The sequence below is a fragment of the Phodopus roborovskii genome, unplaced genomic scaffold (genome assembly GCF_943737965.1).
Source record: "Phodopus roborovskii unplaced genomic scaffold, PHOROB, whole genome shotgun sequence".
NCBI lineage: Eukaryota > Metazoa > Chordata > Mammalia > Rodentia > Cricetidae > Phodopus > Phodopus roborovskii.
The window spans coordinates 13,580,045-13,594,635 of NW_026126578.1; the positions used below are offsets into that span (position 1 = coordinate 13,580,045).

The 14,591-nt window shown below is 41.0% G+C and overlaps 1 protein-coding gene across 1 annotated transcript in view; it reads left to right on the forward strand.

Annotated features, from left to right (window-relative positions):
* Positions 1-7,781: 7,781 nt before the first annotated feature.
* The window catches only part of LOC127236168 (murinoglobulin-1), a 58,676-nt gene continuing 51,866 nt past the window's right edge, over positions 7,782-14,591 (forward strand). The window contains exons 1-4 of the mRNA XM_051203684.1: positions 7,782-7,876; positions 9,007-9,190; positions 9,879-10,038; positions 10,141-10,193. Coding sequence (XP_051059641.1) covers positions 7,794-7,876; positions 9,007-9,190; positions 9,879-10,038; positions 10,141-10,193 — 480 coding nt within the window. The 5' untranslated portion in view covers positions 7,782-7,793. The remainder of the gene's footprint in view (positions 7,877-9,006; positions 9,191-9,878; positions 10,039-10,140; positions 10,194-14,591) is intronic.

Below are 14,591 nucleotides of genomic sequence, written 5' to 3' on the forward strand. Positions count from 1 at the left end.
AATGTTCCCTGACATTTTCAGCTGACCCTGAGCACCTCACTGGGTGGAACACTTTCAACTTCCAGGGATAAGCACCAGCACCATCAGTCCCTAAGGGTGTTGCTCTACAGATGGCCTTGCTTATGTGTCTACCCAGGATACATTCATCCTCCATTCTCAAGATGATGTCAAAACCTGCTGGCAAAATGGAGTCTTTCAGGGCAAGAAAACCAAACAAAATAATCCTAAAAATTATTTTATACAAAATGGATTAAGTGTAGAGCAGGACATAGGCTGACTCTGACAGGGTGATACCATCTCATGGGCAAAGGACACTTTGAAGCAAACAAAGAAATAATGCAAGAGCTTTAGACTTTGGCCTTTTTCTGGGGGTTGAGGAGATACAGACAGCTTATCTGGAGACTCTAGTTACTATTCTACTAATCCATTTTTGAAAATACCCAGGAGGACACAAGGAACAAATGGAGGCAGTATGTCTAAAGCTGTGCTCTCTGCATCCAGCCTGGGCCCTATTATGAAATGCAAATGAAGCCCAAACTTCCTTGTATCTCCATCGGATTTGCAAATGACTCATATCACCAGAAGAATCTGTGAAAACTGAACCGTATTTTATGTCTCTGTGGTTTGGGTCCCTATGATATATGTGCTGCAACATTTTAACACAGAAAAGCTGCTCTTGGTCCCAGAAATACATTTTGTTCTCAAGGAGGCAATCAAATGTTTGTGGCATGCTACTGTATCCCTCTGTTTCTTTGATTCATTCATTCACTTGTGACTGACAGTCAACACCTTGATTTACTTCATCTTGTATGACCATATTGCCACCCTGTTTTACATGCATCCATTTTGATTGGCTGCCTATCATGCTTAGATCTCAAACATTTAACTAGGTGACACCTATGTTTTTGTATGAATACTTGAGAATAAATTGTAGGAAAACATTTCTGGGAACTGAGAAGACTCAAGTTGACATTCACTTCGTCTCTTAACTTTCTTGTCTACACACAGGCTGTGTCTTGTTTGAGGATCCCAAGGCAGTGCTCATCTGCTTCGAGAGTCTGAAGGCTTCATTATATGCTCTTTCCCCTGGATACCCCAGTGAGAGCCTTAGAAAATAAAGAGCCGAGGAACCAGGGTGTCCAGCTATGTAGTGGACATGGCTTCAAGTTCTAGACTTGACATCCGCTCTTATGTGTGAAGATAAGAGAAATGATGGCTCTTCCCGAATACAGAAACTCTCTGCACATGTTTCCAAGAAATGTTGAATTTTAGACTTTTGCTTATCTGCTAGCAAGCCATGTGTTTACCAGGCCAGAGTCCAGCCTGCCCTGAACCCAGACTGTCATTTTGGCCCCACATTGAACCTAACAGTGATATAGTGCTAGCTAGCAAGCCTGATGACCCAAATTCAATATCTGGGACCCACAAGAAGGGAGAGAACTCACTCCTTCAAGTTGTCCTCTGACCTCCACATATATGCCATGGTGTGACTCCACAAATAAATGTAAAAAAAAACAAAACCAAAAGGGAAGAAGACCACATTTGGTCAAAGCTGCACATTCTACATTAGATAGTGCTTGGCATGCCACCATGGCTCTGCTGAACGGTAGAATTTCCTTCCTAGTTTGTTTCTCACTAGGAAATGCCTCAAGGATTGCTCCCTAATGGGAAGCAGAAGCCACATCTCAGGAGCCACATCATTAAACACAAATCTAAGTGGTACTGTGAAGGGAACTTGCAAAGTAAATTTACAGATCATCTCCCTAAAGACTAGCCCAGAAAGAGATGGTCTGGGTGAGCCTGTCTCCGTCAGATAGAAAGCCTATTCATTAAAGTTTGGATTTCTCTGACTCAAAATAGCAATGAAGCCTGAAGCTGCCCTCTTCTGCATCCTCCTTGCATTTTTATCTGTGGCCATGTCCAGCTGGTGCCTGTTGGTGACAATCCCTCCCTGAACTTAATTGCCGCTTCGTTCGACCCTGTGGGTGTAGAAATTAATACCTGTAACATGTGTGCTAACACAACACATTCCTTTTGATCTTACCTCATGAGAGTCCACACATGCATATATCGCACACATTGCTTCTTCATGTTGGGCAGGCAGGCATGCATTCATCCTGTTTCCCGATGGTGGCTGTCATGTAACCAGCTGCTTCTAGCTCCTGCCGCCTTGACTTCTCCACCATGATGGACTACACCCTTTAACTTTGAGCCAGAAAAAGCCAATTTTCCCCTAAGTTGCTCTTGTCTGGGTTTTGTTTTGTTTTGTTTTAATCAGCAATAGAACTTGCATTATGTGATTGGCAGGTCCATGACAAGTTCCAGGGTCCTTTATGTCATTGCATATTGGAGACTCTTAGAGCCTAGAAACATCAACAGTTATGGGCCTTAAAACTCCAAGAATTTGTCTCTAGTCAAAACGTCAAACACGGGGAATCTTGATGATATGGACTAATTTCTCTGGATTGCAGCATGGCTCTGGAAGGGGATTGCTAGCAGTTTTGCCATCACAGATCAATACATTTGACACTGTCTGCTTTTAGAACCTGGACTCGCCATATAGAAGTTTTTTATTTGGCTTGACTGAGGTGAAAAGACTCACGCTAATGTGCTGTGGCACCAATCCATGGGCTGGAATCAAGTAATTCCAGTAATAAAGAGAAAGCCAGCTGAACGCCAGCCTCCATTAACTCTCTGCCTACTCTGGCTACAGATACAATGTGATAAGTTACCCTGCGCTCCTGCCACTAGGCCTCCCCCTCCATGAAAAACTGAAAACTCTCAGATGCAGACTTGAAGAGTTCACTAAAATAGATTGTGGGGGCAGTTAGAAGTTTAGTAAAAGAGTTATTGATACCATGGACAGACAGACAGATAGCAAACAGCACAGGAGAGGCTCTGAGGAAAATTAAAGTTCAACGCCAGAGACAAAGAGCATGGTGAGAGGTCTGAAGAAAGGGATCCAAGCTTCCATGGCAGAGCCTGGCTCCCTTCTTATCTTTGATTCCGAGACAGGATTCGGGGAAGGGTTGGGGAGAAGGCAGTGCAGTCAGCAACACCTTCTTTGTTGTAAACCTCACATCCCAGGTAAAAACCATGGCTCTTGGATATCTATTGGCTAGAGACTCATAAACAGCCTGGTGATACCTGTGGCACTCACGGTGAGTCAAAATGAATCCTACTTATGTTGCTTTTGTTGGGTATTGTGTCACATCATGGGAAAAGTGATTGAAATATAGTATCCGTAGGCGGCTATAGCAAGGTGGGGACTTCACACTTGTGGGTGTTAGATGTACAGCAGCATCCTTAGCTTCAGGAGGGCAGAGGATGCTATCTGATTCTGAGATACCCTCTTTGACTGGGTTTTTTTTTTCCAGCAGTAGGATGATGTGGGATAATGCTCCTGTACACTGTAAGGATTTGTCACTCATATTGGTTTAATAAAATGCTGATTGGACAGTACCTAGGCAGGAAGTATCGGTGGGGCTACCAGACTGGGAGAATTCTGGGAAGAGGAAGGCAGAGGGTGAGTCCCCAGCCAGACACAGGGGAAGCAGGATGAGAATGCCTCACTGAGAAAAGCTACCAAGCTACATGGCTAAACATAGGTAAGAATGATGGGTTAATCTAAGTTGTAAGAGTTTATTAGGAAGAAGCCTGAGCAATAGGGCTATAGAACTGGGCAGGCAAAAACTTCCTTCTACAGTAAGATGTTAGCTCAGACAGCAAGGTTGAAAGTCAAAGGTTAGTGTCTTAATCACTGTTTTATTACTGTGAAGAAACACAATGACCAAGGCAACTTTTATCAATGAAAGCATTTCATTAGGAGCTCTCTCACAGTTTCAGAGGCTTAGTCCCTTGTCATTGTGGTGAGAAGCATGACAGCACACAGCCAGGTGCTGGAGCAATAGGTGATTGCTACATCCTGATACGCAGGGAAAGAGAGAGAGATGCACAGAGAGACAGAGAAGTGGACCTGGTATGCGGTTTTGAAACCTCAAAGCCCACCCTAGTAACAGACTTTCTCCAATAAAGCCACACCTCCTAATTCTTTTTATTCTTTCAAATAGTGCCTGGTGACTAATCATTCAATATATGGGAATATAGGGGCCATTCTTATTAAACCACCACATTCCACTCCTTGGCCTGCATAGACTTGTAGCCATATCATAATGCAAAAATGTATTCAGTGCAATTTTAAAAGTCCCCATAATCTATCACTGTCTCAATACCATTTAGATGTCCAAAGTCTTCTGAGAGCAAAGGCAATCTCATGACTGTTATCCTCAGAAAATCAAAATCAAAAAGCAGATCACATACTTGCAACACACAATGGCACAGAATATACATTACCATTCCAAAAGGGAGGAAAGGAGCATAATGAGGAAATACTCAACCAAAGCAAAACCTAAAACTGAATTCTGCATCTCAATGTCTAATGTCAAAATGCTCTTCAGGTCTCCACCTACTTTCGGCTTTCTTGACTACAACCACTTCTCTCTCTTGGGCTGGTTCCACATCAGGTATGCAACTCCCCTTGCTGGCTATTCCAAGGCTCTGAAATCTCCAACATCCTGGTTTGTGATGGCTAAGGAAAACTGCTTTTGCACTAGGAACACATTTTAAACTCCTGAAAAAAGAAAACTCCATTTTGTGCTAGGTACCCATTCCAAATTTCTAAAATATGAGCTTCCAGCAACTCTGACTCTTTGCCCTCTCTCCGATCTTATAAAACTGCTATGAGATCATCAATTGTGCTGGTTTTTAAAAACCCGTTTGGATGTGTACCATGGAGTGATTCAGGTCTTTTATCCATGTATACATGGGGATAGAGACAGCTTTTTAAAATTGAGGGGAGTGAAAGCAGTTTCTCACTCAGCTTCACACAACTGAGATAGTTGTGGTATCCATCTTTAAAACCCTTTCCTCTAGTCAGATCTGCATAACACTCCTTAGATTTGGATTTAAGACTGTTGGCAGTTTACTACTAGCAGTAAATAATAAATTCGTGTAATGATAATTTGAATCAAGTCTGTGGTCTTTTCTCTGTGTATTTTAACTCTGTAACAAGTGTCTCCAAAGTAATCCAGGCTTCACCTTCACAGCTTCACACAATGGGACACCCCGGACACATGTCTGGCCTTAGTGGCTCTCCTTAGCCATGGAGGAAGATTCGACAACCCTTCTTGTATTCTTGATTCTAAAGATCAAGTCATGTGACTGATACTGCCAAATTCTGCTGCTTGGTGGGGCTGGAACATGAGTTCCTTCTTTCAGTTATGTTTGGATCAGCTTTCTGTTGTTGATAGATTCTTTCACTGCTTATGGTTTTCTTTAATTCCTTTTCACAAGTTGGAAGCTTAACTCCATTTAGTATTTAAATTTTTTTATCTCCTTGAGCACTGGACTTTGTTCCATTACATTTCCTGATACTCCTTTTCTCCTCAAAGTGTACATTTTGTGCTTCTCTTCGTCCAGCTTTCTCCTTTTCATGATAGGTCTGCATAAGAGTGGTTACTAAGAACCACATGACAATGTCAATACTAGGCTGTCTTGAAATATCCTCTACCAACACCATTAATCCATTAATTCAAAACTCTTCCATTTAGCCTCAGGCAGATTTCTGAGATGAGGAGGGGAGCAAAAAGCAGCCTTATTTGTTTCTAAAATATCACAAGAATATCCTCTAGGCCACTTATTAATATTCTTCCCCTCTGAAACTTCTTGAGCCAGGCTGCCACAATTTACATTGCCCTCAACACCACTGTCCATGTTCCCACTTGGATAGCCCAGTAAATTTCACTTAAAGTGTTCAACCACTTCTCTAGTCCAAAGTCTCAATGTTCACATTATGCCAGGCTCATCACAGCAATATCTCAATCTCTAGTGCCACAATTTGTTTTTTTTTTTTTTTTTTTTTTTTTCTTACAGTTTCAGAGGTTTAGTTCATCATGGCAGGGAACATGGCCACATGCATGAAGCATGGTGTTAGAGAAGTATCTGAGAACTACATCCTGATCCATAGGCAGAAAGAGAGAGAGAGAGAGAGAGAGAGAGAGAGAGAGAGAGAGAGAGAGAGAGAGAGATATTCTGGCAGCATGAGCTTTTAAAAACCCAAACCCACCACCGTGTCACATTTTCCCCAACAAGGTCACACTTCCTAATCTTTTCAAACAGTTCTGCTTCCTTGTGACTAAGCACTCCAATATATGAGCCTAGGGCCCATTCTTATTCAACCACCATAGTAAAGAAAATGCCAGTCGTCTTGAGGGTTTGCCACCTTTATTATCTAGGCATAACCCATCTCCCTATCTGTCTGCCTACCAGGGAGTCTGCATAACTCCTAGTCTCTCAGTTTGGAACACCATCACAGGATATCTAGGTAACTAGACCAGCATCAAGTGGGATATCTAGGCTTTTAGTAATCATCTCAAACAACCACACTAGCTATCATGCTAAACAGAAAAGATCTTATATCTTTTCATTATTTAAATAATTTTAGTTTATACTCCAAGTCCCTTCCATAGGCCCTCTTATAGCTAAGCTTAGCTTTATTGCAGCATTATTATTCTAGTGAAATTCTTCCACTTCAGATGTGCCAATGCTTTTCTGGTCTCCAGGACTTTTCATATGTCTTTTTAGAGAAATCTGAACCCCACTTTTTCCTCTAACTTGAAAAGCTCAAGTAACTCATTGTAGCATGTCTGTTCTCTAACAAAAAGTCATCTGTGAGTTCTGAGCCTGTCACAGACATGCTCTGCCATCTGATGACACCCTGTACTATTAGCATGTTAGTAGTTTTATATGTATTGTTTTCAGGATCATCTTACAGGAACTTAAAGCCATCCATTGTCATGCCCAAACATAAAGAGCAGAGCGTGAGTGTAATTATTGTTTCAGTGGGATTTGGGGGAAAAGGACCAGTTCAGGACTTGATAAGGCTTCGTATTGATAATTAATTGGGGCTCAGATATCAATCTGAAGTTTTATTTCTCTTTCAATTTTTACATGCTCACCCTACATCCCCTTTTAGCATGTTATCACCTTAACATTCAAAGCCATCACCTTAGTTGCACAGATTATATTTGGCTTCTTTGGGAGATCATAGAGTTAAGATTTCTCAACTGTACCTCTAGATGAGGTTTGTAAACTTCTAACAAAGAAGCGTTAGGCACAGTGACTTGTAGTAGGTGAGTTTGCGAGCTTTCCCAGTATCCACAGTCCCCTCTTTATACATAAGAGCCATCAAGGCAGACACTTGAATGACCAGAAACAGGAGAACTGAAAAACTCTAACCTGAACTACTCTAGTGACTCTCGAATGAGGAAAGAGAAACTGAGGTGTCACATCCCAAGCAGTGCTGCTAGATTCCAGGTGACTAGAAGCAGTGAGGTAGCAAATGTCACACAATCATAGCACAGTCACCTGCTGCAAAGATTCACTGGTCAGTAGTATTCAGACTAAGAAGGTCTGCTCTGATTCAAACTGAGCAGATTCTATGGCCTTGGCCTTCTACCAATACCAACCACAACTACTCTGGCACCTTTCCTGAGACTGTTGTAATTTATTTGAGTTGTGCTGAGGCTGCCACTGAATACAGTGACACCAACCCAAAAAAAAAAAAAAAAAAAAAAAAACCCTCTTGCAAAACTCTTCTTGTATGTTTGGACATAGGGTGAAGCTTCCTGATTACACAGAGCACTCATAAATAAACCGCTGTGTGTCGGTATTGGAAACAGTATTAGGGAAGAGGACACCATAGGCCTCATCCTCTTGTCCTCTCTTCCTACACCATGTGGAAGGGCAGACAGGCTCTGCAATGTCTTATTTCACTTCTTGCCTTCCTGCCGTCTGCTTCTTCACTCAATGAACAACCGTGAGTACTACCAAGGCTCTTCCGTAGTGTTCCTCTTCCAATCCAAAACCACCAATTTCCTTCCATAGTCCCTTCTCTCACAAGCCTCTCTATATCCTTTTTTGCTGTTTAATTAACAAATAATAATTGTATGTATGAGTTCCATGATTCTATGTAACATTTTTTTCCAATTCTAAGGCAATCAGTGTTACTACACTGAGCTTTAATATGATTTAGAATAGCATTTCTCTTATGACTATACTGGTAATATCTAATATCCCAGTGGTCAGAGACATTCTTACCTGTTGAAATCATTTAATCACTTTGAAGATAAGTATTTACATTGTTGGTATTCTTGGTTGGAAATGTGTAGCCTACACATTGGGACAGGTAAGACTTCAGGCCCACCAGAACTCTATGGATGTTTATGTCCTAAAGCAACACTCTTGTTAGGATCAAAGACCTTGTATTTAACTATGAGTAGAACTCGTTATTTGGTGCCCAAATAATCACATTATCAGAATTATATTGAGTGACTTTTCTCATCATTTTTTGATCAGAAAAATATATTTAAAGTGGTAAAAATAAAAGCAACCTGTTGATTTTTTTTCTTTTTTTCTTTTTCTTTTTTGCATTGTGTAATGTAGTAGTGACAGGATAGATTTTGGGCTAATTTGGGTAGAAAAACTCGAGTGCCAGAAAAAAGTAGACAATGATTCCTACAGTCTTTGGCACTTGCTCAAGTGTAACATGTTTGAATCGTGCATCTCTGAATTGCACAGTCACATTATAAATCTTAGGTTTAAGAGTACCTGAAAATAAAAAACAGAGTACTGAGTTATTTTTCAAGAATTAAAAATGGCAATTAAGAACAATCTTGGTAAGTTTTTATTAAAATGATAACTATTCCTCCCATGTTTTCATTTTTAAAATTTTTTTAAACCTTCTAGAACTAGAATGCTAAATGCTTAAGCAAAGGGAGTACAGGCCATTTAAACCTGCCATGACAGATATCATCACTGAAGCTGAGTTATTATAAAAACTGGTAATTGTCTGACCTCTCTGCTGTATCATGCTGTCAACCTGCCACCTCAAGCTGTAGAAAAGTGGATGGTGATGAAACCACAGTCACGGATACCTGTCCTTTCCAGGAAGTTCATGGCACTAGTCCCTTCCCAGCTCCGCACTGAGACCCTGGAGAAAATCTGCCTCCATCTATACCATCTGAATGAGACAGTGACTGTTAAAGCCTCCTTGCAGTTTAGCTGGGGAAACAGAAGTCTGTTCAATGAGCTTGTGGTTGACAAGGACTTGTTCCACTGTGTCTCCTTCACGGTGAGTACTAGATACCTGTCCCAATGTGTTTTTTACATTTATGTACATATGTGTGTGTATATGCATACATACTGACATATTTCTAAAACAGATTAATCTAGAAACACATCTACTACTTCAAAAGAATAGAAACCTAGAACATTTATCCAGTAAACAAATAGCATAAATTATTCCATCCCCAAATGGGAAGAACATATGCCCCTTTCCCACGGAAGTCCCTCAAAAATCCTACCACCCAGAGAAAGCAGGGTTTTGCCACTTTGAAATACTTCCTGCTCTTAAGTTATAAGCTTTCAATCAGGACCACACCTATTTATGTGATTGATATCCTGAACAAGTGCTGGGCTTCTTCTAGACTGATCCTCAAGACACAAAAGACACAGTTCCTACCACCATTGATGTATTAGTTTTCACTCTACCTCAGTTTCAGAGTTAGATCTAATTTTTCAGTCAAGATTATATTTACCCCAAAAAGTGGCTGCATCTTTGATGTTTCCATTAACTGATATGAAAGTTTGTTTTCTTTTCATACCTTTTTTTTGATGTACCCTCCACCAGATAATATGTAAATAGAAACTGGTCTCCCCCCTCCTCCTTCCTGGGATATGGAAAGAGAGGAGGTAAAAATAAAATCTAAGAACTCCAAAGGGTCAGATGATGAAGGGTCTTGTGTTCCTCTTATCCTCAGCTCCCCAGAGTCGCATCTTCTGATGAGCAGGTGTCCCTCTCTGTCCACATCAAAGGACCAAAACATGAATTCATCAAAAAGAATGCGGTGATAGTGAAGAATCAAGAAAGTGTTGTTTTTGTCCAGACAGACAAACCCATGTACAAACCAGGGCAGTCAGGTATGAAGCCATCATGGGCAATGGAATTAAGAAGCCATCATCAACATGGCACAGAGAAGGTCTGGGTCTCTGGACTCACTAGGAAATTTTTTCTTTCTCCAGTCAAATTTCGGGTTGTCTCTATGGATACAAATCTACACCCCCTGAACGAGTTGGTGAGTCTCTTACACGTGGGTATTGGTGGGTTCATGAAGACATGTTACTGAAATAGTCTCTTTTCTAGCCCCTTGCTAAGGTATGAGTTTACCTTGTTTTCTATTCCACTCATTTGCCTACTTATACCCCTTGCTCAGTTACCATTGGACATTCTAAGTCTTCCTTATATTTCGCAGCCCATTACTGATTAAGTGCCTCTGTATCTTCTTTATACTTCATGGAGACTTACTGTACAGAACTTTTTGGTTTAATCATGCTTTTCAATCATTTCTTATATAGTTTCTGTTACTTCATGTCAACCTTAAGAAATTTATTTCTAGTCCAACAGGGGTATTTCTCACATATAACTCTGTATTTAACATTTAAGTCCTTCCCTAAATGGACTTTCTTAAGCATAAAACAGCATTTCACAGTCTCTTGTCCTCTACACTTCAGCAAGTTGTGGGTGTCAATGTTAATCACCCTCTACTATAAATAGAAGCTTCTCTGACAAGGACTGAGATATGCTATAGTCTGTAAGTATAAAGATCAATCAGTAGCAGTTGGTCTAATACTATGTCTTTTAGCAGCATAATAATGGGTACTCCTCTAAGGCCTATGATATGTCTATCCATAGGTTCTTGGCCCTGCAATTATGCTAAATATGGGTTTCATCTTGCATAGTGGGACTTAAATCCAGTCAGAGTGGCTTGTCAGAGGTTCTCAAGTTTATAGAGTTCACAGCTGGATGAGATTGATGAGCCACCCCCCAGTGGTATACATGGCACTTTCCAGCTCTATGACAGTTAGCCAGTAGGGATGATGGCTCCAGTCAGCATCCAGCTTGACTGTGGAATGTGAATGGCCAAATTAGACATCTAAATAACATCCTCTCCTCCCAAGGAACAGAGATTACTGTGTCAGAGAGGAAGGAGAGATGAAAAGAACCAGAGGTAGTGAATGAATACAAGGAAACAGTCCTCTAGACGCAGCATGGCACCCAGACACATGAACTTAGAGTTATGTTAGCATGCACAAGTACATGCAAGATCAAGCCAGACCAAACCTTAGTTGAGGCACTATTGCTAGCTGATAGCTACTGGGAGAAGGTCAGTTTTCTTTAAGAGTAGAGATGCAGGTAAGTTGATTATACTCCAAGAATATATCCAAGAATATATAGGCAGCAGAAATTGGAGTTAGAGAGAGAGAGAGAGAGAGAGAGAGAGAGAGAGAGAGAGAGAGAGAACACTAAGTCAGGTGGATGGGGAAGGGAGGTAGACTGTGATGAGTTAGGGGAAGGAGTAAATATTATCAGAAAACACTGTGATAATATTAATCCCAGTACTCAGGAGGCAGAGGCAGGTGGATCTCTATAAGTTTGAGGCCAGCCTGTCTATAGAGTGAGATCCAGGAGAACCAAGGCTACAGAGAGAAACCCTGTATCAAAAAAACAAAAACAAAACAAAAATTAAAACAAAAAATAAAATAGTGATCTGGTTTTATTTAATTTGTTCTTTACAGATAACAAAGTACAATAGACACTATTTGTTGGAGAGTCTATAGATTCTATCTTATCACAATAATCTGTTGTATAATTCTATCAAGGATATTTTTTCTTTTTATTTACTCTCCTCTCATACAATACATCCTGACCATGACTTCTCATTCCTTCACTCCTCCCAGTCTCCCTCCCTCACCTAGATTCATGTCCCTTCAGAAAGGAGTAGGTATCCCAATGATATCAACCATGCATGGCATAATAAAATGCAATGAGACCCGTATGAGAAAAAAGGGTCCCAAAAGCAGGCAAAAGAGTTGAAGACACCCCCATTCCCACTGTTAGGAGTCCCACAAAACTCCTAAGCTAAACAACCACAGCATGCATACAGAGGACTTAGCACAGACACATGCAGGCTCTGTGATTTCTCCTTCAGTCTCTATGAGCCCTGCTTAGTTGATTCTGTGGCCCATGTTCTCCTGGTGTCCTTGACCTCTCTGGCTCCTACAATCCTTCCTTCCCTCTTTTGTGGGATTCCCTAAGCTCTGCCTAATGTTTGGCTATGGATCTCTGCATCTGCTCCCATCAGCTGCCAGAGGACAATTGAACTAGGCACCAGACTTGTGAGTATAGCAGAATATCATTGGGAATTATTTCATTTACTTTTGGTGAGGGAGGGTTGGTCATGTTTAGTTCTACCCTGGGTCTCTGAGCCATCCAGCTTCCAGTTACTGGCCATCCAGGCAGTAGCTCGGGCCTCAAGTTAGAGGAGCCATTTGTTGGCCACTCCTACAAGCTCTGAGCCACAGTTGCCCCAGCACATCTTTCAGGTGGGACAGGTTGTGGGTTGAAGGCTTTGTGACTGGGTTGGTGTCCCAGCCCAAGCATGGGGAGCCTTGCCTCATTACAGAAGATGGACAGTTCAGGCTCCATAGCCTCCATTACTAGGAGTTCTCAGTATGATCACCCTCATAGGTTCCAGGAAGTTTCCATTGAATTAGGTTTTCCATCCCCACTGGTCCCCATTCCACCTGCAAAACCTGTTCTATTTCCCCTTCCAAGGGAGATCCATGCATCCCCTGTAGATCCCTCCTTATTACTTAGCCTCTCTGAGTTTGTGGACTATAGTATGATAATCTTTTACTTAGCAACTACTACTCACTTATAAGTGAATACATACCATGTTTGTCTTTCTGGGTCTGGATTGCCTCACTCAGGATGATTTTTTTCTAGTTCCATCATTCATTATATGCATGTATATGGTTCTGCTAGACAATCTCTCAATCCCTTTACCTATTGCTGTAGGCTTAAGGCACTGTAGAATTTCCAGTGTAGGCTGTTGACTCACTTTCTAGTACTTTGTGTGTCTCTGTGTTATTCATGCTTAGTGTGTGTGTGTGTGTGTGTGTGTGTGTGTGTGTGTGTGTGTGTGTACACATGCATGTGCTACCCAGAAGACAATCTTAGATTTCATTTCTTGGGTGCTGAACACTGTGGTTTTGAGTCAGGGTCTCTGACTGGCCTGGGACTCGATGATCAGGCTATGTGTCCTAGCTAATGACCCTGTGAGAGTTGGCTGACTCTGATTCCCCATCTAAGACTACAACAAGCACTTGTCCCTCCTTTTATGTAGATTCTGTAGATGGAACCCAGGTCCCTCTGAGCAGCTAGCATTTATCAACTGCCTCTCCCTCCCATCTTTTACCTCCTGGTTTCATAAGGGTTACAGTACTTTCATTTTCCTTTGAATTAATCCTTTCTTTAGAATTTTATCAACTACTCTATAAATTTTATTATCAGGTTGCAGTTCTATGGTAAGACTTGGAGCTGTGATTAAAATGTTAATAACATGTATATGTTGATTTGGAAAGAGTGTAAATCATTTAATAACAAATTTTTCTGTCTAGTATACATATATCTACCCATTATTTCAGATTTGCTTTTATGTATGTCCTAATGGTTGGCAATATTCTTCTTAGGCCTACTGAATTTAATTAACTTATTCCACAAATCATAGTTTTCATTAATGAATGGTGTTTATAAAATTAATAATTTGTTGCCTTCATTATCAATGCAATTAAGTTTTTTTTCTATGTACCCCATTACTATTTATTATGTTAATCTTGCTGAAATCATTAGTCAAAATGACTTAGCTTGGATTCCAATAGGTTTTGTGTGCCAGTTATAAAGTGATCTTGCTACTACTATGTATGGTTCATTTTCTCTGCCAGTTAAGGAATTACAATACCAGAAAAATCTTGAGCACAGTAGGTCAAATCGGTCAGTGAACAGAGGCTTTTATTAGATGTGAGGAAACACACACACAGCAGGCATGTGGGTGGGAAGGCCCTCTGCAGAGGGCATTGGGAAGTCCTGTCTCTCCCTGAGGGCTGGTGTCTTTGAAGATCTCCCTTCCCTACTTTAGGGTTGATCAGTTTGAATAAAGACAGAGAAACGGATACAACTGTAGGGTGAACTCATCCTGGTCTTGCCCTTGAACATGTTGGGGTGGTTCATCACAGAGGCGCCCTTGGTATTAGAGGTAGAGCCCTATGGAGGGCCTTTAGGCCTTTGGCATAGGTGACGAGTATGAGGAGGGAGCCAGGATCTCACTGTTTTTATTATCTGTCTGTGGCTCCTCTTCCTGACTACCTACCAGAGGCCGGTCTAAGCTTTAGTCCTTCAATCTGATAGAAACAATTTTATTCCTTCACTCACAGTTTTTATGGCTTTGTTTTCTTTGATGGTCATGTAGGTCATCCAGAATGGTATTTTAAAAAAGTCATATCTAGAGCTTTTGTGAAAATTTTTCTTTCTTCACAACTTTGCTTACTTTGCAGTGTCAATTGACTTTCTTGTGTAATTTTGGCTGGCCTGGAACTCTCTATGTAGACCAGGCTGGCCTTGAACTCACAGAGAT